Below are 17,224 nucleotides of genomic sequence, written 5' to 3'. Positions count from 1 at the left end.
CATGCACTTTTCCAACTTCTGCCCACACTTGCAGGACCCTTAAACCTCTTCTGGGGGCTTCCCCAACCCTCCAGAGCAGATTTAGGAGTAGCAAGTGGGTGTTTGGGGCAGGGGGCGCAGTTTGTTGCACAGGTGAACTTTGTTCCATGCATGCAACACTTTAGATGAATCCCACCTTTTGCCTCTGTGTACCCCTTTGGTCTTTTAGTCCCAAGTCTCTTCCTCTGCATGATGGCACAACACGAAAGCTCCTGCACTGCTTGCTTAAACTAGTAGGATGCAAGTCTTTCATGTAAAAAAAAAAGTGTTTAGGGGAAGCACCCCAATATATAACATATAGACATTTGCAATTTATAAAAGAATACTGCTTCATAATAATAAGAATAATAATAATTTTTATTTATACCCCGCCCTCCTCAGCCAAGGCCGGGCTCAGAGCGGCTTACAAGCAATAATAAAAACAGGTTGAATGATTGCAACTTAAAAACAAAATTAAAATACAACATTAAAAAATTGAAACATTAAAATATTAAAATGTAGCCTCATCGCAGGAGGAGAAAGGAAAAGAAAAAAGAAAGAGGGGGAGGGAATCAAATTGGCTCCAAGCCAAAGGCCAGGCGGAACAACTCTGTCTTACAGGCCCTGCGGAAAGAAATCAGATGCTGCAGGGCCCTGGTCTCATGAGGCAGAGCGTTCCACCAGGCCGGAGCCAGTGTTGAAAAGGCCCTGACTCTGGTTGAAGCCAATCTACTTCCTTAGAGCCCGGGACCACTAGGGTGTTGCTATTTATGGACCTTGAGGCTCTCCGTGGGGCATACCAGGAGAGGCGGTCCCGTAGGTACGAGGTTCCTAGGCTGTGAAGGGCTTTAAAAGTCAAAAGCAGCACCTTAAATCTTACCCTGTACTCCACCGGGAGCCAGTGCAGCTTGAAAAGCACTGGGTGAATATGCTCCCATGGCAGAGACCCCGTGAGGAGCCTCGCTGCAGCATTCTGCACCCATTGGAGTTTCTGGGACAGCTTCAAGGGCAGCCCCGCGTAGAGCGAATTACAGTAGTCAAGCCTGGAGATGACCGTCGTATGGATCACTGTGGCCAGGTCGGGGCGGGAAAGGTAAGGGACCAACTGCTTGATGCGGCGAAGGTGGAAAAATGTCGCCTTAGCTGTTGCTGTAACCTGCGCCTCCATGGAAAGGGAGGCATCAAGGATTACACCCAAACTCTTAACGGAAGGCAACGGCACTAATTGGGCCCCCGCAAGAGAAGGGAGTTGGTCCCTCATCCCCATGCCATCCCGACCCAGCCATAGGACCTCTGTCTTCGAAGGATTTAGTTTCAATCGGCTCCCACGAAACCATCCAGCCACAGCTTCCAAGCATCTGGTCAGTGTGTTCAGGGCCGAGTCGGTGTGGTAAATAAAATATATTAAGTTGTTATATTATGATATGGACTATTCAATGGGCACATTCTGGCTGGTGTTGTGTTTTGTGGGTTATTGAGAGCCTAGCAATCTCTGGAGGGCCACAGGTTCGCTATCCCTGAGTGATAGCAATGATTTGCTTAGAAGAGCCCAAATTAGGTTAAGCAGGACCTTTGGCGTCATCTAGACACATATCCAATATCAGTATTCATAACTGAGAAGGCAGTCCAGATCTTGGTCCAGAAGTTCTGAGGAATAAAGCTATAAAGCAGTAATAATGGTGCTGAAAGCATGAAACAAGGAACTTTAAACAATCAAGCCTGGAAATGTGAAAGGTACTGATCTCAGTGTTTTTGTTCCTTTTATCGTTTTTAAACAAGCTCTCAATGGTAATGCCACAAACTCAAAACTGGGATATTTAGTATCTTCTGGATTTTCCTCAGATTTTATGTTGGTGATTGCTTACAAACCTTTATGGGAGACTAGCTTCCTTTTCTCCTGCCAACCTAGCAGTTCGAAAGCACGTCAAAAGTGCAAGTAGATAAATAGGTACTACTCCGGCAGGAAGGTAAATGGCGTTTCCATGCGCTGTTCTGGTTCGCCAGAAGTGGCTTAGTCATGCTGGCCACATGACCCAGAAGCTGTACGCCGGCTCCCTTGACCAATAAAGTGAGATGAGCGCCGCAACCCCAGAGTCAGGCATAGCTGGACCTAATGGTCAGGGGTCCCTTTACCTTTTAGCTTCCTTTTACTAATTTTACTGGGGACAACACTGAAAACTATGGTGGCCTAGCTGCCCCTATGCTCTCTTTGCAAAGTGCCAGCCAGCCTGAGCACTGGCAGAGGCTGGTTTTGAGGCCTTTGGTTGCTGCCAGAGACTACTTAGTGTGCGCAGCTGACAGAGAATGGATTGGATGCATCTATCCAGTTGATATATTTAACATTTCTAATGGTGCAATGATGCCCAGAGTGAAATTCAACAGTGCTGTCATGAAGCATAATGGAGAGACCCCCGCAAGTATTCTAGGAGGAGCACTCTATGCTGAGAGTTGTGAGTTATTTCCCTTCCAGAGCTACAATTTCCAGAGTTCCCTGTGAAAAGGGATTGTTAAATCACTCTGGAAATCATAGCTCTGTGAGGGAAATAACTCTCACAACTATCAGCACCCATAACAAACTACAGCTCCCAGAATTCTTTGGGAGAACCCTGTTTAACATGGTATCCTAGTGCTTTAAATGTGTGGTGTAAATGGGACCCTCATGTCAGCCCAAGGACTGTGATCCCAAATAGCTATGCAGAGAAGGACACAAGGAGGGGAAGATGGCAAGTTTAGCACAGATGTGAAACCTCAGACAAATGCAGCTCTCCGGGCTTATCTGGCCTCCAGGACTCCAGACCTTCCAAGTGTCCCTATTTTCCAGGAACATCCCTGATTTAGAGAAGCCGTCTCAGTTTCTGATCCCGGAATGTCCCTCTTTTCCTTAGGATGTCCCTATTTTCCTTGGAGAAATGTTGGAGGGTCTGGAGATTTCCAACCCCCAAGCAACATGAAGGCAATCCTGTATAGGGAAGTTTTTAAAATGTTTACTTTTTGTCTTTATAGGTGTTGGAAGCTGCCCAGAGTGGCTGGGGCAACAGAGTAAGATGTGTAGAGTATATATAGTAAAATTATCATTATGGAATGGGCGGTCTCTATTTTCATCAGAGAAATGTTGGAGGATATGGGACTCTCTCTAGTCCATGCCCTCTTCTAGATCACACTGCTCTCTGGCCTGACTGTTCACTCTCCTCAGTCCTCACTCATGTCCTTTTGTTGGGCTGGAGCTTTGATAATACTTATTTTGCCTACATGAAGAGGGTTGAAACCTCTGAACTGTGCATGGCTTGAATGTGTCTTCCTATCCAAAGAGTCATGTCTGTTGCTCCACCCCATAAAGCTTTTTTATTTAGAAGTGCAAGTCTAAATTGTATATATATAAAAAAACCCAATGCTAAAATATCTGAAAGGTTCTTGTTGAAGGTAACTGGTCACAAAGAAGCAGAGGAAGTGCATAGACATGTTCACTACATTATTATGTTCAATTATTATGTTCAATACATTATTATATATTTTAAAAACAAAGGATGTTGCGTGATCTATCTGGCTAGTGATGGGCAAGCTTTCCTCACCTTCCCTCAGTTTCCTTCCCCCTTTAAAATGGGCTTGTAAAGCTTCCCCCAAAGTGTGTGGGTTATGGGCTCCCCCTTCTGCAAGTGCCCCCCCCTTCTCAAGCACAAGACAATATTGAGGTTTCAACTGTTGCAAAAATGCTGTGGTTAGATTGTTGATGTGGTCAGATAACTATGGTGCTCATAAGCTTGCACTGGCTGCCCATATGCTACTGGGACCAAGTTCGAGGTTCTCATATTAATTAATAAGGCCCTTAACAACTAGGGTCCAGGATACCTCTGGGACCGCCTGATCCCTTATATCCCTGCTTAAACACCAAGGACTTTGAGGGAGTTAATGATTACCCATGGCGCCTATCCATGTTGCTTTGCGTCGAGTATCAAGGGTCCAATTTTGTGGAACTCTCTTCCAGTTGAAAAAAAATGCCTGATGACAAAGGGAAGTCCATTGACATCTGGAATATAGTAAGAGTCCTCATTCCTGCTATAGCTTATTGATGTCCAACATGGTCAGTTCTGTGATATAGGCTTCAGGTTTCATTCTTCACACTCTTAATTGTTTTATCCACTTTTGGTTTTATTACATGTAATTGATTCAATTGTTTATAAAGATCTAAAATAAATAAAATACTCTACATGGATTGTGGGCTGTTAAATCATCACTGGAAAAACGTTTGAGAAAAGGTAAACTGTTTATTCAACAGGATGAGTCCACACCCAACCAGTGGTTTGATCTACATGGCATCATCAGCATACATAACATAGGATCCAATCAGACACTCTAACTGAATGGCATTTTATCATACATTACAGAGACAATATCCATAAGAGGGGTGACAATCATTATACAGGGCAGCCAACCAGCAGTTTCCTAAGGTTTTCTGGCAAGAACAAAAAGCAGCCACTCAGAAGCAAACTGGATTCAGAAGGCCTATTGCCATACTGTGAAAACTGCAGCACTGCTAGGAAATTATATAGTCCAGGATTTACAAACAGAAAAAAACCCTATCAGGTACTGTATTGTTTAGTCAAAGAGGGAGGAAAAGTGCATGGTCTTTATATCATTAAAAGGTCTTAAACATTTACATTGTTTGCTTATGACAGTTTCTGTACAGCAATAATATAAGGGTGGGTGCAATTGCTTTTAAGTCAGCACCGTTAACACGCATCACTTGGTTGAATAAAAGGAATACTGCCACCAAGTTACAAGGGGGTGAAGAAGAGAAGAGGCTACAACATCTACAGTCAGCCATCTCTGGGTGCAAGCTAAAGTAGCTGTGATTGAAGAAGAGAATTCTGATTTTATGGGGAGGATCAGAGGTCAATTCTATGGTATTTTACTTGCTTTGCATTGGAAACCCCCCATTTTAGAGTGCAGTGTCCATCAGTACTGTGGCATTGAGACACTCTCTCATTATTTGCCCAGAGGCCAATAAAGAAAAAGGAACAGTTTTCATTGTTAGGAACATTTTGAAGTTGAGATTTTTTTATTTTTTTTATTTAAAGGCTGCATCTGGTATTTTCTTCAGCCAATTTAACCAACACTACAATGCCCCCCTTCATTTTGGCACCACACGCCAAATTATATATGCCCTGATATTGGTCTCAGATCAACTCAACACAGATGCTCCCATTACTGATTTAGGAATCGCATCAGCATGAACAAGACGTAATTAGCATAGTGAGCAAAAGACGAATTTGCTTCATTCTCCTGCCCCCCAAATGATTTACAATATCCAGCCCATGCACTTCACATTCGCTACTTTAATGCATTTTCAATTGTCCCTTGAAATTACTGTGTTGGGTCAAGCCAGATCCAGTTGTGCAAGACCGCACAGAAAATGGCACTTTGCAAAACGAAAAAGTTGCCAGTAGATTATTGTGCCCAAAACCTACACAACTGAACTTTGTAGACACGTGCAAACTCTACCCAAGATTTGATGATTCGACAACATATTTTGCCAATGTTGTGATTTTTGTACTACACACAAATGCAGAAGGTCTTCTGCAATTCCTAGTGCCTGCAATTTGACAAACACTGCGGTTTGTATGTGAGTATGTTCGTAGCTCTTTAAAAATGCAAATACATTTCTTGTTCATACAACAGAAAGAGGAGGGGAAAACTTTAAAGCAATGCACCCACAGTATAACATTAACTGTACAAGAGATATCTTGATATGTCTAGTTCCCAAGCACATTTAATCCAAGCATTTGTTCCGGTGCTCAAAAGGCACTTAAAGATTTTTTTAAAAAAAACACAACCCCACTTACAGATGAAGAAGCAAAAAATAATTTATTTTTAAAAAGACACTGGAAGTGTATCAAAGTAAACCCTCAAATAAAGTCATGGTTTTGTTCTCAAGTCACTTTCAAAAGTATGCTTTAAAAAAACCCCTGCTAAAGCAACTGTTCCCCATGAGCTAAAGTGGGGAAAACGTAACTGGCAATGGAGATAAAATAGTTTGACAAATGATTTTTCCTCCACCCCCATCCCAATGCCTAAGACTTCACTTTCTTGCTCTTTACTACAGCAAACTTAACATCTGCTGTCATAATGACCTTTGGGTTACTCTAAAGTTGGAAAGGCAAGGGAGGGAGGGTGGGTGGGAGAGATAAAAATAATTTGATGAATGAAAAAAACACACTCCTATATTAACTAATTGTGGCAATTACAAATGCCTACAACATTAGCAGACATGTAGGTAAACACAATTTCTCTTTGTAATATTATATTAAGGAACAATAATATAATAAACTACATACATTATTTTCCCTTCACACTATACATGGGAAGGTCAGGACTGTTTTAGGGATGGGGAGGTTGTTTTCATTTTTACCGATGCATTTTTGTCACACTGAATTATCTACTAAGTGCAAAGATTGGGTATCACTGGGTCTCAACTAAAATTTAGCCTTAAAAAAAAGTTACATTGTAGCAGTTACTTTTCATCATTTAAGCAGGTACACCGTTATATAAACAGACTAAAACAGGCAAGGGGCAGTTAAGAGAAGAGGGAACATGGATGAAGCATGCTTGCACATGAGGTATTTTAAAAAAGGAGAATCACACAATGATTGTGTGTGTCTACTTCAGAGGGTAATAGATATCCCACCCAATACTTGGCTATTCTATGCATTTTATGTACACAGACGGGATTGGGGATGTATTTGTGCAAATAAAGGAGGATAAAATGGTAAGTTACTAAAGGAACAATCCTAAACTCATGGGAAGGTTGCCTGGAAGGCAACTGGGTACTCCCTCTCTGTTTTCAGTGGGGGAGACCAATAGCTGGAGTCTTCCTGCAGGCCATTGCTAATATAGTCCTCAGTATCCCCAAGGGCAGTGAGGGCAAAATAGGAGAATTCCAGGCATATATTGGTGCAAATAATCTCCCCTCCAGGCATGTCCTGGACACCTTCTCATTGAAACCAATGGCGGGGATGGGGAGGCAAAGAGCTGCCGCCGCCGCCACCCCAGCCAAACCCAGATCCAAACTGGTACAACCCTTGCAAGGCTTAGGAAGTGATGGTTCCTCCATCGCGAACTCCCTGCTGCTGCCAAGCCTCCATGGGATTGCCTGACAGCTCTGGTCCTGCTTTAAATATGGTACACCATCCTGAAAGATGGTAGATGCCATTAAAACCAACCTCTAGGGAGTAATGGGAAACGAGTCCAGCTTCTTTTTAAATGATGGCCACTGCAAAATTAAAGCCAAAAGATGCCAAGAAAGCAAAGAAAAGTGCAGAGTTAATCAAGTGCACAGTCTGAACGAGGTTTGTCAAGAAGCACAATGGTGTTTAAATTAAAAGTGAAAAAGTCCAGCCAGAGATGTTCACAAAAAGGAGACAAAATAAAAAAATTGCAGCAAGAAGAGTCAAGTTCAGTAAATAGGGAAAAGTTTTAGCTATCATGCAACCCCGAGCTCTCACTGCATAATTTTTTTTTTGCCTAGGTTAAATTTTAGAAAGAAACGTAACTTTGTTTTCATAAACTCCAAACGGCTGTATATTGTTATATAGTACAGTACAGAAAGTGCAAATTGTCACCTCATCAGATCAGTTATATATCTGACGTGGTCAAATATGGCTCATGCTATTCATGCAAGGGGACACAGTTTGAGTCAAGACCCTCTTGTGCTGCTGAGTCATTTTAAAGGGAATGTGATTTTACCAAAATCTTCCTTGCCTGTTTTAATCCAGATTTTCTCCAAAGGAATCATTAGGATGGGGGAATAAAATATTTCAAACACTATATAAGTTAGCCTATTTATTTATTGTTATCAACCACAGGTTACTTCAGAGTCCTCTTCTGTTTTGAAAACTTCAAGACAGCAGGAGTTGAGTTTCTTTTGTACACACATAACATTGTGCTACAACATGAAGTACGTACAGAAAATCCTAGGTTTCCCCTTCACGCAAAGGGAAGGTGTACTACTTTTAATTTCTTTGCGTCCACAGGTGGTATACTCCTTCCAACCAGGAAATGACCACAAACTTCCATGTTTCAATGAACCAGTCTTTTAAGAGATGAACTCGCAGACAGAAATCCATCCATCTACCTAGCAGGGTAAACATCACCATCAGATGCACTTCTGTATTTGCAGGACAACAGCTGAGCCAAACCCCCATGGTGTTTCCTTTTGCTTGCTGCAACTCTAACGCCAAGCCAAGCCAGTGTGAATATTCAATTCAAGGACTGACCAATCTTCTATTGCTTAATGCACGGTTGCTGTGTAATCCACACACGCACACTCACTCACACACACAAAATCGCTCTCCAGCAGAAGTCTAGGGGTGAGTTTCTGAGGTAAATCTACTAAAATGTTACTGGGCTATGGACAGTGTCATATATATACTTCTACACAGACCAGAATGTTCCAGTGGTAATACATAAAATAGCCATCTTATTTGGCTACACCAAATATTTCCAGCAATCTTGATGAGTATGTGTGTAAAATATCATGAAATCCTTAAGCCATATCTACTGTCCTCAGTGCCATTGTTTTTCCAAGAGTTGTTTTCGCTGCCTTTTCCCTTCAGTATATGACATCATTTTGTACAATCACACAGGAAATGAAAATCAGGGTGGTTACCCATTTTTCCACCAGAGGTTCCCTCGGGATGGTGCTAGCTACATGGTGCCAGATTTATCTGAGGAGCTATTTGGGAAGATCTTCTCTGTGGGTGTCACTGCAGGACTACCCATTCCTGAGCTACTACTGCTACTTGATCGATGCTGGACAACTGGCCGGATGGGTCTCATGGGTGGGGGCCTAAGCTGAGCTCCAGCAAGCCGGGCTGAGAGGGCGGGCTTAAAAGTAGTCATCATCTCCGTGGTTGAGCTGCTGCTACGCCTCATGGCAGCATCAGGATCTCTGATCATGATGGTGTGAAGGGGGCTGGCAGGTTCAGAGTTGACAGAACCTATCTGAGGGTTCTTCATTGGTTCAAGGGTGTCCAGGACAACGTCAGGGGCTTGTTTCACAGTATTTTGCCTTTCAAGCTCACGCAGCTCATTCAATGCTGTGCTCATTGTCTTCTCAATGTCCTGTAAACACAACAAACAGAAGCAGGGGGGTTAAACTGTTATCATTCTTGCATTAAATGACTTAAACCTGTCCATTACTTGTTTCTCATGGTCACTTCTTTGCTTGCATTATTCAGAGGGCTGGATTCAAAAAACCACAAATGGACCAATTGGTAGAATTTTGCCATATGTGATGGTGGAAGTCTTTTCAGTACTATTTTAGGTAGGTTCTAAAACAGTTCTCTTGTTTACATTTGCCCAAGAGCTGCAGAAGAACATCAGACCATTTCACTTTCCCAATGCTCTGTTGCAGTAGTAGTGGCCCTCCAGATGTTGTTGGACTACATCTCCCATCATCCTGACCCTTGGCCATGCTGGCTGGGGCTGATGGGAGTTAGACCAGCAACATTTGGGGGACCAAAGATTCCCCTGCTCTACTGTAAGATTTTGAACCCGTGAGCAACTTTCTGGACTGTAAATAACCCTCAAAATTGCTGAACCTCAACAGCTCTCAGGATAATGAGAGCCCACCAATCAAGTTTCTTGATTAGGAGTTCACTTTCAGATGAAAATAAACCCCATGTTGTCCTGGTCAAATGGAAGTTTAACAGGCCCAATTCTCCATGGCTATTTGTTAATTAAAAGTATGTGTAGTCTGCCTTTCAGCTTCCAACATTATTAAAAACATGTCAAAATAGAAACATAGAATAAAAATAAAAAAACACAGCATGATTAATGCAACTAAAGGTTGTATTATTGATTTCAACATGAAGTGAGTTCTCCCAGCCATGTTTTCAGTTATGGCTATTAATTCTCCAATGCTCTTCCATGCAATCCAGCAGGACAAAGTCCTCTTCCCTTTTCTGTATGGTACAAGTATACTGGTTGGCCACCTTCATGTTTCTGCTCATATGATGGCATCTGGCTGCCAAGAACTCTTTTCCCCACTATACTAATGAGTGGGAGTAGCGTCATCCATCATAGTCATTTAGTATTTACCAAGAAATCTGTTAGTGTATCCGTTTTGGATGGAAGGCATCTATCCTCCTATGCATTTAAGGATAATAAGCTGACATGAAGGTTTCACTAGAAGGCCATTTCAGCCAAAATTGGAGCCCAATTAAACTGAAATGGGGGAAATGAAACACTACCCTGTAAATTATACCAAAGCACTTAGGAACACAGCAGCTATGCCAAGAGCAGGGTTTCCCTCCTATTCAGTATTGTTTTTTTATTCAAACCTCCGTAAGATTTTGAGTTGAAAAGTGCATGAGAACAGGAACAATCCAAACGTCCTTTGTGCTGGCTCGATGGGGGCAGGTTGGGTTGGAAAAAGGTATCCCTCCATCAACAGCCTTTGCTTGTGAAGTGTGGCGCAGAGGTCCCCAGTTCTGCCTGCTGAATGTGCAGTTGGGTGAGCAGGAAGTGTTACCACTAGACCCCCCTGAAAGAGGGCATGCCAGGAGAAGGGCTGAGCCCAAGTTGGAACCTGAGCTGGCCCCTCTGCTTTCACATGATGGCACTGGGACAGCTCCAGGCTGGTATTGCAATTTGCCTACCATCTTTCACGGACCATGGATGTGGCAATGGCCCTTCTTAAGCTGCACCAGGCTGTGGCTGAGGTGCGTTGTGCCTTAAGGCATTAGGGATCTGCAAGATCCCACTCAAAATTAATGTGGGTGGAAGGTGGTCTCAATACTGATCCAAGAAACTTTTCATCTTTAACTGAATCTAGTTCGGAAAAACAAAAATATTACTGTACCCTTTAACTTAATACTCCACAGTTATAAGCCTCTTGAACGTAGGTTTGGGTTTTTTAAAAATAACTCTTTTGTTAAAATAATTCCCCCAACACTGTAGGCATCGCAGATACAGGATGCAAATCCTCTTCTGATCATGTTGACAGTAGAAGGAGCACAAAACAATTCCAATTCTCAATAAGCTAGCGTTTTTACAGATCAGAGTAAAAATGAAAGAAAAAATGGCACTAATTATTCTTTCCATCGTCATAGTTACTATTAGGCCATTTAAGAAAAATAATGTGATTACAATTAAAATTATGTTGTTGTAAAAAGAAAGTGTTGCATTGCCCACCCCCTTTACCTAACCCCTGACATTGGTACTTGAGCAATCTGCTCAGCACTCAGCAAATAAATGGCTTCTTACAGGCTCAGCCTTGACACATAACTTTTGATAGCTACAGTATGAATAATGCATTTTAGCAGCTTCAGCCGATAAAACTGACCCATGTACTATCATGGGGGGTGGGAACCACCTTGATTTTTGGATTGCATTATAGCAAAATTAGCATATGTATGTATGACAATGGCCATAAACACTGTCCTTTTATGTAGAAACAAAAGCAAAGAGTCATATATATTTACTTTAGGATGGAGACAGAAGGCAGTTCGAAAGAGGTAGCACCTTTCTTTGAAATCCCCTCCAGCTATTACACTTCAGTGAAAACCATATGAATTCCAAGTTCCATAATTTTCATTTGCAAACAAAGGGGGAAAAAGAAGAAGATAGCCTTGGATGCCACATAGGTTTTGAGAAAGGATCTTTGCAGAACGTGGATTTGAAAATGTACACAGGATGTGCTGTGAGGCTGTCTACTCAGAACTCTACTCCAGAGTTCAATGAGACTTATTTCCAGTGTGTTTGGAATTGAAGCATCAGTGCTGTAAAGGACATATAATGCCAAATCACACCACTGCCAGCTTATTTGCTGAGGAGTACTCATTTGATTATCATGCTTCATTCTTTCATTTAATTTGAAGATTAAGTAATATAGTCCAATCTGAATTTTAAATAAGCCTCCTTGGCTATCCAGGACTCTTTTAGGTCCCCTTGAATGAACAATTAGCTATTTGCCACATTTCTTGCCAATGTGAAAAGGTGCTTTGATAAAACATAGAGGCATTTCTCTCTTAAGTGTTGCCATTTGCTCTGACTTTACTAGCAATTTCTTTGTGCTCCTTTCTTTTTCCTTGCATTTCTTCTCTGCTGGTTAAAAGAAGGTATTTTAAGAAAATAGTCTAGAAACAGAATTTGTGGCCTGGAGATCATGCCACCCTATTTTGTTTTTAGGACAAATATAATAGGCTGCTCTGTCTATTATTAAGGAAGGTTTTTTTCTTTCTTCTAGATAACCATCAACTGCCTACAGAAGTTTTTAGATGCTCTGTTGGCAGTTCCCTCTCTGCTGGCCTCTGTGCTCGCCCAGATTAGGAGTAATGGCCCACAGAAACACCAATTCATTCTAATAGCATAAGACAAAGAGCACCCACTGCTAGGCAAAGAAGTAATGTCATTCTATTTGGTTTACTGCTGTGCAAATTAAACACTAAACAAAAAAAGGAGGAATAAAAATGAGACGGAGTAAAGAAAAGAAAAACACAATTTGAATGAAAACAAAGTCTCCATAATCCTCAAGCAGGGACGTGTGGGATAATGGCATTAAACCTAAATCATCACACTGCAAAAAAAAATATATTGATGACTGCCTTTAAAAACTGAACACCACCAGCCACTAGTGTTACTATGGCGAAAAGTCGCACAGGAACAAGCAAGCAAGCAAGCAAGCAATAAAGTGACAACATAATCAATCTATCAACAGCCCACACAGAAAAGGTTGAAAGGTGTCAAAAGCTAATAAGTGTTAGATTGAAAATAAACAGCTCCACCAACCTTTGAGCAACCCATGCAAGCAAAAGGTAAAGAGGCTCAGCTGAGAGTTCAGAGAAAAATGTTCCTCCATTTGGTCCTTAAAGGCTACCCGCTAATACTGCCACTTACAGCTTCAGATTCTTTAAAAACCCAGAAGTCTCCCCTCCCAATCCCCTTGTTATCGTTTGTCTGGATGCTTTATTTCATACAAATCAACATTTTCCTCACACATATCCCCCCCCCCCCAGGTTCAAGTCTTGGTGGTGGCAGTTTTTGTTGGATTAAACCTCCCCTCCCCGTGCACTGTAATCCTAGTCAAAACTGACTCAGGGACATGCTATAAATTTTAAATTTTAACCTGGTTTAGACTGACATCAAGTTTGGACCTAAGAGAGGTATGAACATTAACCTTCCCCTTATCAACAGCTGCTAGTTTATTTACTGGTACAAACTTGGTATAAAATTTGTCCCACCTGCCAGCCAAAATTGGCTCATAAAGCCAGTTAAAACTATATATTTTATTTTTTAGTTCTGTGAGCTGACAGTCAGCACAGTTCAATGACCAGTATAGTGGTCAAAGACCTATACAACCTAAAAATCATCTGGTTTTATGCAAGATTTCTGATCCTAGTCTAAGTTCCCATTCTGTAAAATGGGAAAAATCAGGGAACCTTTTTATGAGAACATTGGTTTTGTTCAGATTCTAAATAGCATTACTTAGCTTTTGCCTCTCTCTGGTCACAGGCTACTTTACTTCTTACTTTACACAGTTTGGAGACTGCTCAAATTCTCTAGGGGGACACATATTGCACTGGAAGGATAAGCACTAATGCGTTTTAAAAGTATTTGCCTTTTTAAGATTGAAATACACTGTAGTGGCCCAACATATCAATCCCCTTGAGTAAGAACTTGAAAGCGGCTGGCTTCTGGTGGGTCACAGTGGTCAGTAAGCTTCAGTCCAGTCAAAAATTAAACGGGATCCACTGCGAAGTACAATGCTGCAAAAGGTTGGCATGGTTGTTGATTTACATACTGCAAATCTAGAAACTAATGCATCTTAAAGAATCTAGTCTGGATGGCTCAATATAGACATGGCTGATCCCCTGAAATCTGTTCCCTGAAACACTCAGTGAATCTCACTTTTTCATCATTGCAGCCTCTCCTACCTCTGCAAGTGCTTCGGCTTCTAGTGACTTCTGATCCCCAAGACTACTGTGCCGAGTTGAGCTGCAGGTGGGCCTCAGTGGGTGGCCGTCAATCAAGGCCTTCCTGTCTGGATAATTGATGCTGCCAGCACTACCAAAAGTGGCCATCCTGCGCTTCTCTGGGCTCTCAATCCTGCCTCTGTTCAGTGGTAATATGTGGGGACTGCTGGGACAAGCTGCTGCTCGAGGAGGGGTGTCTATCCCAGGACCAATCCCTCTGGGAGGGCTGTGTGTATCGCCTCCACTGCGACGGCGAGGGATTGCTGCCCCGTCGGATCTCAACCTTACCCTGTGAAGAAAACAACAACAAGAGCCTTGTGAAATCGCCACTCCAAGCTTCCAAAGTCATCTAGACTAATAAATGGATCTCTACAGACCCCTTCCATTTAAAACACAGTATAAATCGTACAAATTGGCTCATAAATTTCCTCCGGTTCATGCATTGACTATCGTGCCCGTCACAAGAGGAGGAGAAAGACAACGCTTGCATCCAGATGAGAACAAATCAGTTTCCTACCGTCCCATTACTCCCCCAAATCCGTAGTCTGGAATATGGTCTGTTGGAGACTGGATGTCATTCTTTGATGAGGCTTTATCATCCAGCAGAGGTCCACTACTTGCCTCGCTGTCTGCCTTCTGACTCAGGCTGTCTGAGAATGCATCGTCCCTATGAATAATGAAACTCTCTGTCAGCCAGAACAGAATAACTGAATGCCTTCTGCGTGAGGGAGAAGCTCTGCTTGATTGTGGAGGAGGCGGGGTGCAATAATGTCGGTGGAGAAGCGGAGCTGGAAGCAGGCAGCTCAGAGTTCCACTCTGCTGCCTAACTTATTCCTTTACCGTATGTAAGCCCCTACAGATATGAAACACCAACTCTTGTTCAGCTGACCAACAGAGTCTTCAGCTTGTTTTCAAACCTTTTGTTCGCTACTACATAGAAGCCAGTTAGTGCAGCAACCTGTAGAGTTAATATATTAAATCTACAGGTTGCTGTACTAACTGAAAGTACAGTACATACAAAATAGAATAGCAGCCAATACAAAGACATTTTGTAAGAGGGGAAGAAACATATTAAAAAGAGGCCGCTTATTATTAGATATTAATTGGCATTGCTATAATGGGCTATTATTGGAAAACTAATAAAAAAAGAAGAAGAGGTCTTCTTTCGTGTGGATGAATGAACAGACTCAAAAAAGCTATGCATTATATGGCTCTATGCCCCATAGTTTTTTGGGGTGGTGTGTGGGTTGGGGGAAGGGCTTCTGTTGAACAACGTCTTTGAAATTTTCACACTTGCAGGTGTAAGCATCTGGAAGAATATTTCACTTCTGCAATGGAATGGGGAATGATGCACAAATATGAGGAGGAAAAATAGTAAAAACATTTTTACAGCACAATAAAGCTGAACTTTGATCCAAAGAACATGATGAGTGGAAAGGGAAAGTTTTCTGCTTGACTTTTTCTAGATCAAGAATTCCAGATTTATTAGCCAAATCTATCACGATATTTCAGTATATTCTGGATCTGACACACATACAACCACTCTCTTCCATATTGTATCAAACTATCCTGGACACAATACCTGTAGAACATAGTAGACATATGCTTTTATGTGAATACAGCTTAGGAAGAGTGGCACAGCGTTCTGCCAAAAGTGCAATTATTAATGGCATTAAAAAGGATGTGCAGGAGGGCATCAAATAAGATTTAAAAGAAAATAAACCCACCCTTCACTCTCTGAGTGAAGCACAAGACAACAGACCAATTTCCACCCAAAAGAAACAGCTAACCTATCACACTTCACTTGTTCAGCAAACTTCTTCCTACTTACATATCTTGCACCACTATGTACTGATGTGGTATGAGGCCATCCACACCATTATGGCGACCTTCCCACCAGTCTTCAGATGCTCGATGGTACAATAGAAGTGAGGCACCTTTCTTGAAAGACAACTCGCGTGGGGACCGCCCAATGTAGTCAAACTTGGCAATAGCTTCAATCTGTTCCACCTCTGTAAGCAGGCAGGAGGGAGAAGACGAGAGAGACAATTAAAAGGAAGCTGCAGTAAGAAAGCATTGGAGTGCACTCTGTGATGTAAGATATGATTTCACTGAAATGTTTAGTTTTCTTAATAAAATTGGTATGCTGCTTAATTGTTGAAACCTCTCAGTGGTTTACACAGTACAGCTAACACCATCCTTTTTCAATTTAGTTTAATGCTGTGACAAACTTCACAGCTGCCTTTGATTTTAGCCTCATTAAAAAAAAATTGATGTTATTACAGTAATCTGAATAAAGTAGCATCTCTTCATGGGGGTGGGGTGGGGGAGAGAATGAAATACTAGGCCGGGATTATGCAGATGCACACCATCAATTGTGAAGACACCACTGCAGTTATCTCCACGCTTCTGCCACCATCCTACATATGCTTTTCAAGAAACTCAAGAGTCCACCTGGATACACATTTGAGCTGCCCCAGCATACGACAGATCTCAGAATTAATGTACGCATTGTTGCAAATTCATCCCATTCTGTCCAAAGGACAACGTATCCCAAATGGCAACAGATATTCTTCATATACTTGTTTACCTCGCCTGATGCTTTCGTCTGCTTGCTTTTTGCAAATATGTTTTGGGGATAGGCTATAAGGTCACTGTGGATGCATGCCTTTGTATGGGAGTGGTCAGAGTCAACTCTGTATGAACCATCCAGAACCGGCCCACACTCCGTGGGTCATTTTGACAGGTGGGTGCAGCTGCTCAACTATCAATCGCCTGACATATGACATCAGGTGACTCAAAGTTCAATCTGTGGGAGCTGGTGGAGATTGGAGCTAAAATAGAAGATAAGCCACTCTCTGTTTAAAGAGCAGGCTGCCTTTTAAGGAGCAGGAAGAAACCTGTCTCCAGTACTACAGCGTTAAATCAGACACAAGCATCTATTGCTCCTTTTTAGTATCAAAGAGCAGGTAGAGAAAGCATCCCCAACCTGCAGCCCTCCACATGTTTTGGCCTACAACTCCCACGATCCCTAGCTAACAGGGATGATGGGAATTGTAGTTCAAAACATCTGGAGGGCCGAAGGTTGGGGGTGCCTGAGGTAGAGGCTTAGATCTGATCTTAATGCTATGGTTCTTAGATAAGACAAAAGAGATCCCAACATCTGACATCATATGATGTCATGTGAGTGACAATTGGGTGAAGTGTGCCCAAAACCTTGCTATGGGAAGTGTGTA

General features: G+C 42.1%; 1 protein-coding gene across 2 annotated transcripts in view; it reads right to left on the bottom strand.

Annotated features, from left to right (window-relative positions):
- Positions 1–4,260: 4,260 nt before the first annotated feature.
- The window catches only part of SRGAP3 (SLIT-ROBO Rho GTPase activating protein 3), a 188,321-nt gene continuing 175,357 nt past the window's right edge, over positions 4,261–17,224 (bottom strand). For both annotated transcript variants that reach the window (XM_079958668.1, XM_079958669.1), the window contains exons 19-22: positions 15,820–16,000; positions 14,506–14,655; positions 13,950–14,277; positions 4,261–9,135 (exon numbers count right to left, since the gene is read on the bottom strand). In XM_079958668.1, the coding sequence (XP_079814794.1) occupies positions 8,719–9,135; positions 13,950–14,277; positions 14,506–14,655; positions 15,820–16,000 (1,076 nt within the window). In that variant the 3' untranslated portion in view covers positions 4,261–8,718. The remainder of the gene's footprint in view (positions 9,136–13,949; positions 14,278–14,505; positions 14,656–15,819; positions 16,001–17,224) is intronic.

Source organism: Podarcis cretensis, assembly GCF_951804945.1.
Source record: "Podarcis cretensis genome assembly, chromosome: 2".
Lineage (NCBI taxonomy): Eukaryota > Metazoa > Chordata > Lepidosauria > Squamata > Lacertidae > Podarcis > Podarcis cretensis.
The sequence above is the reverse complement of the archived record's forward strand: the minus strand, read 5'-3'. Positions and strand labels throughout refer to the sequence as shown.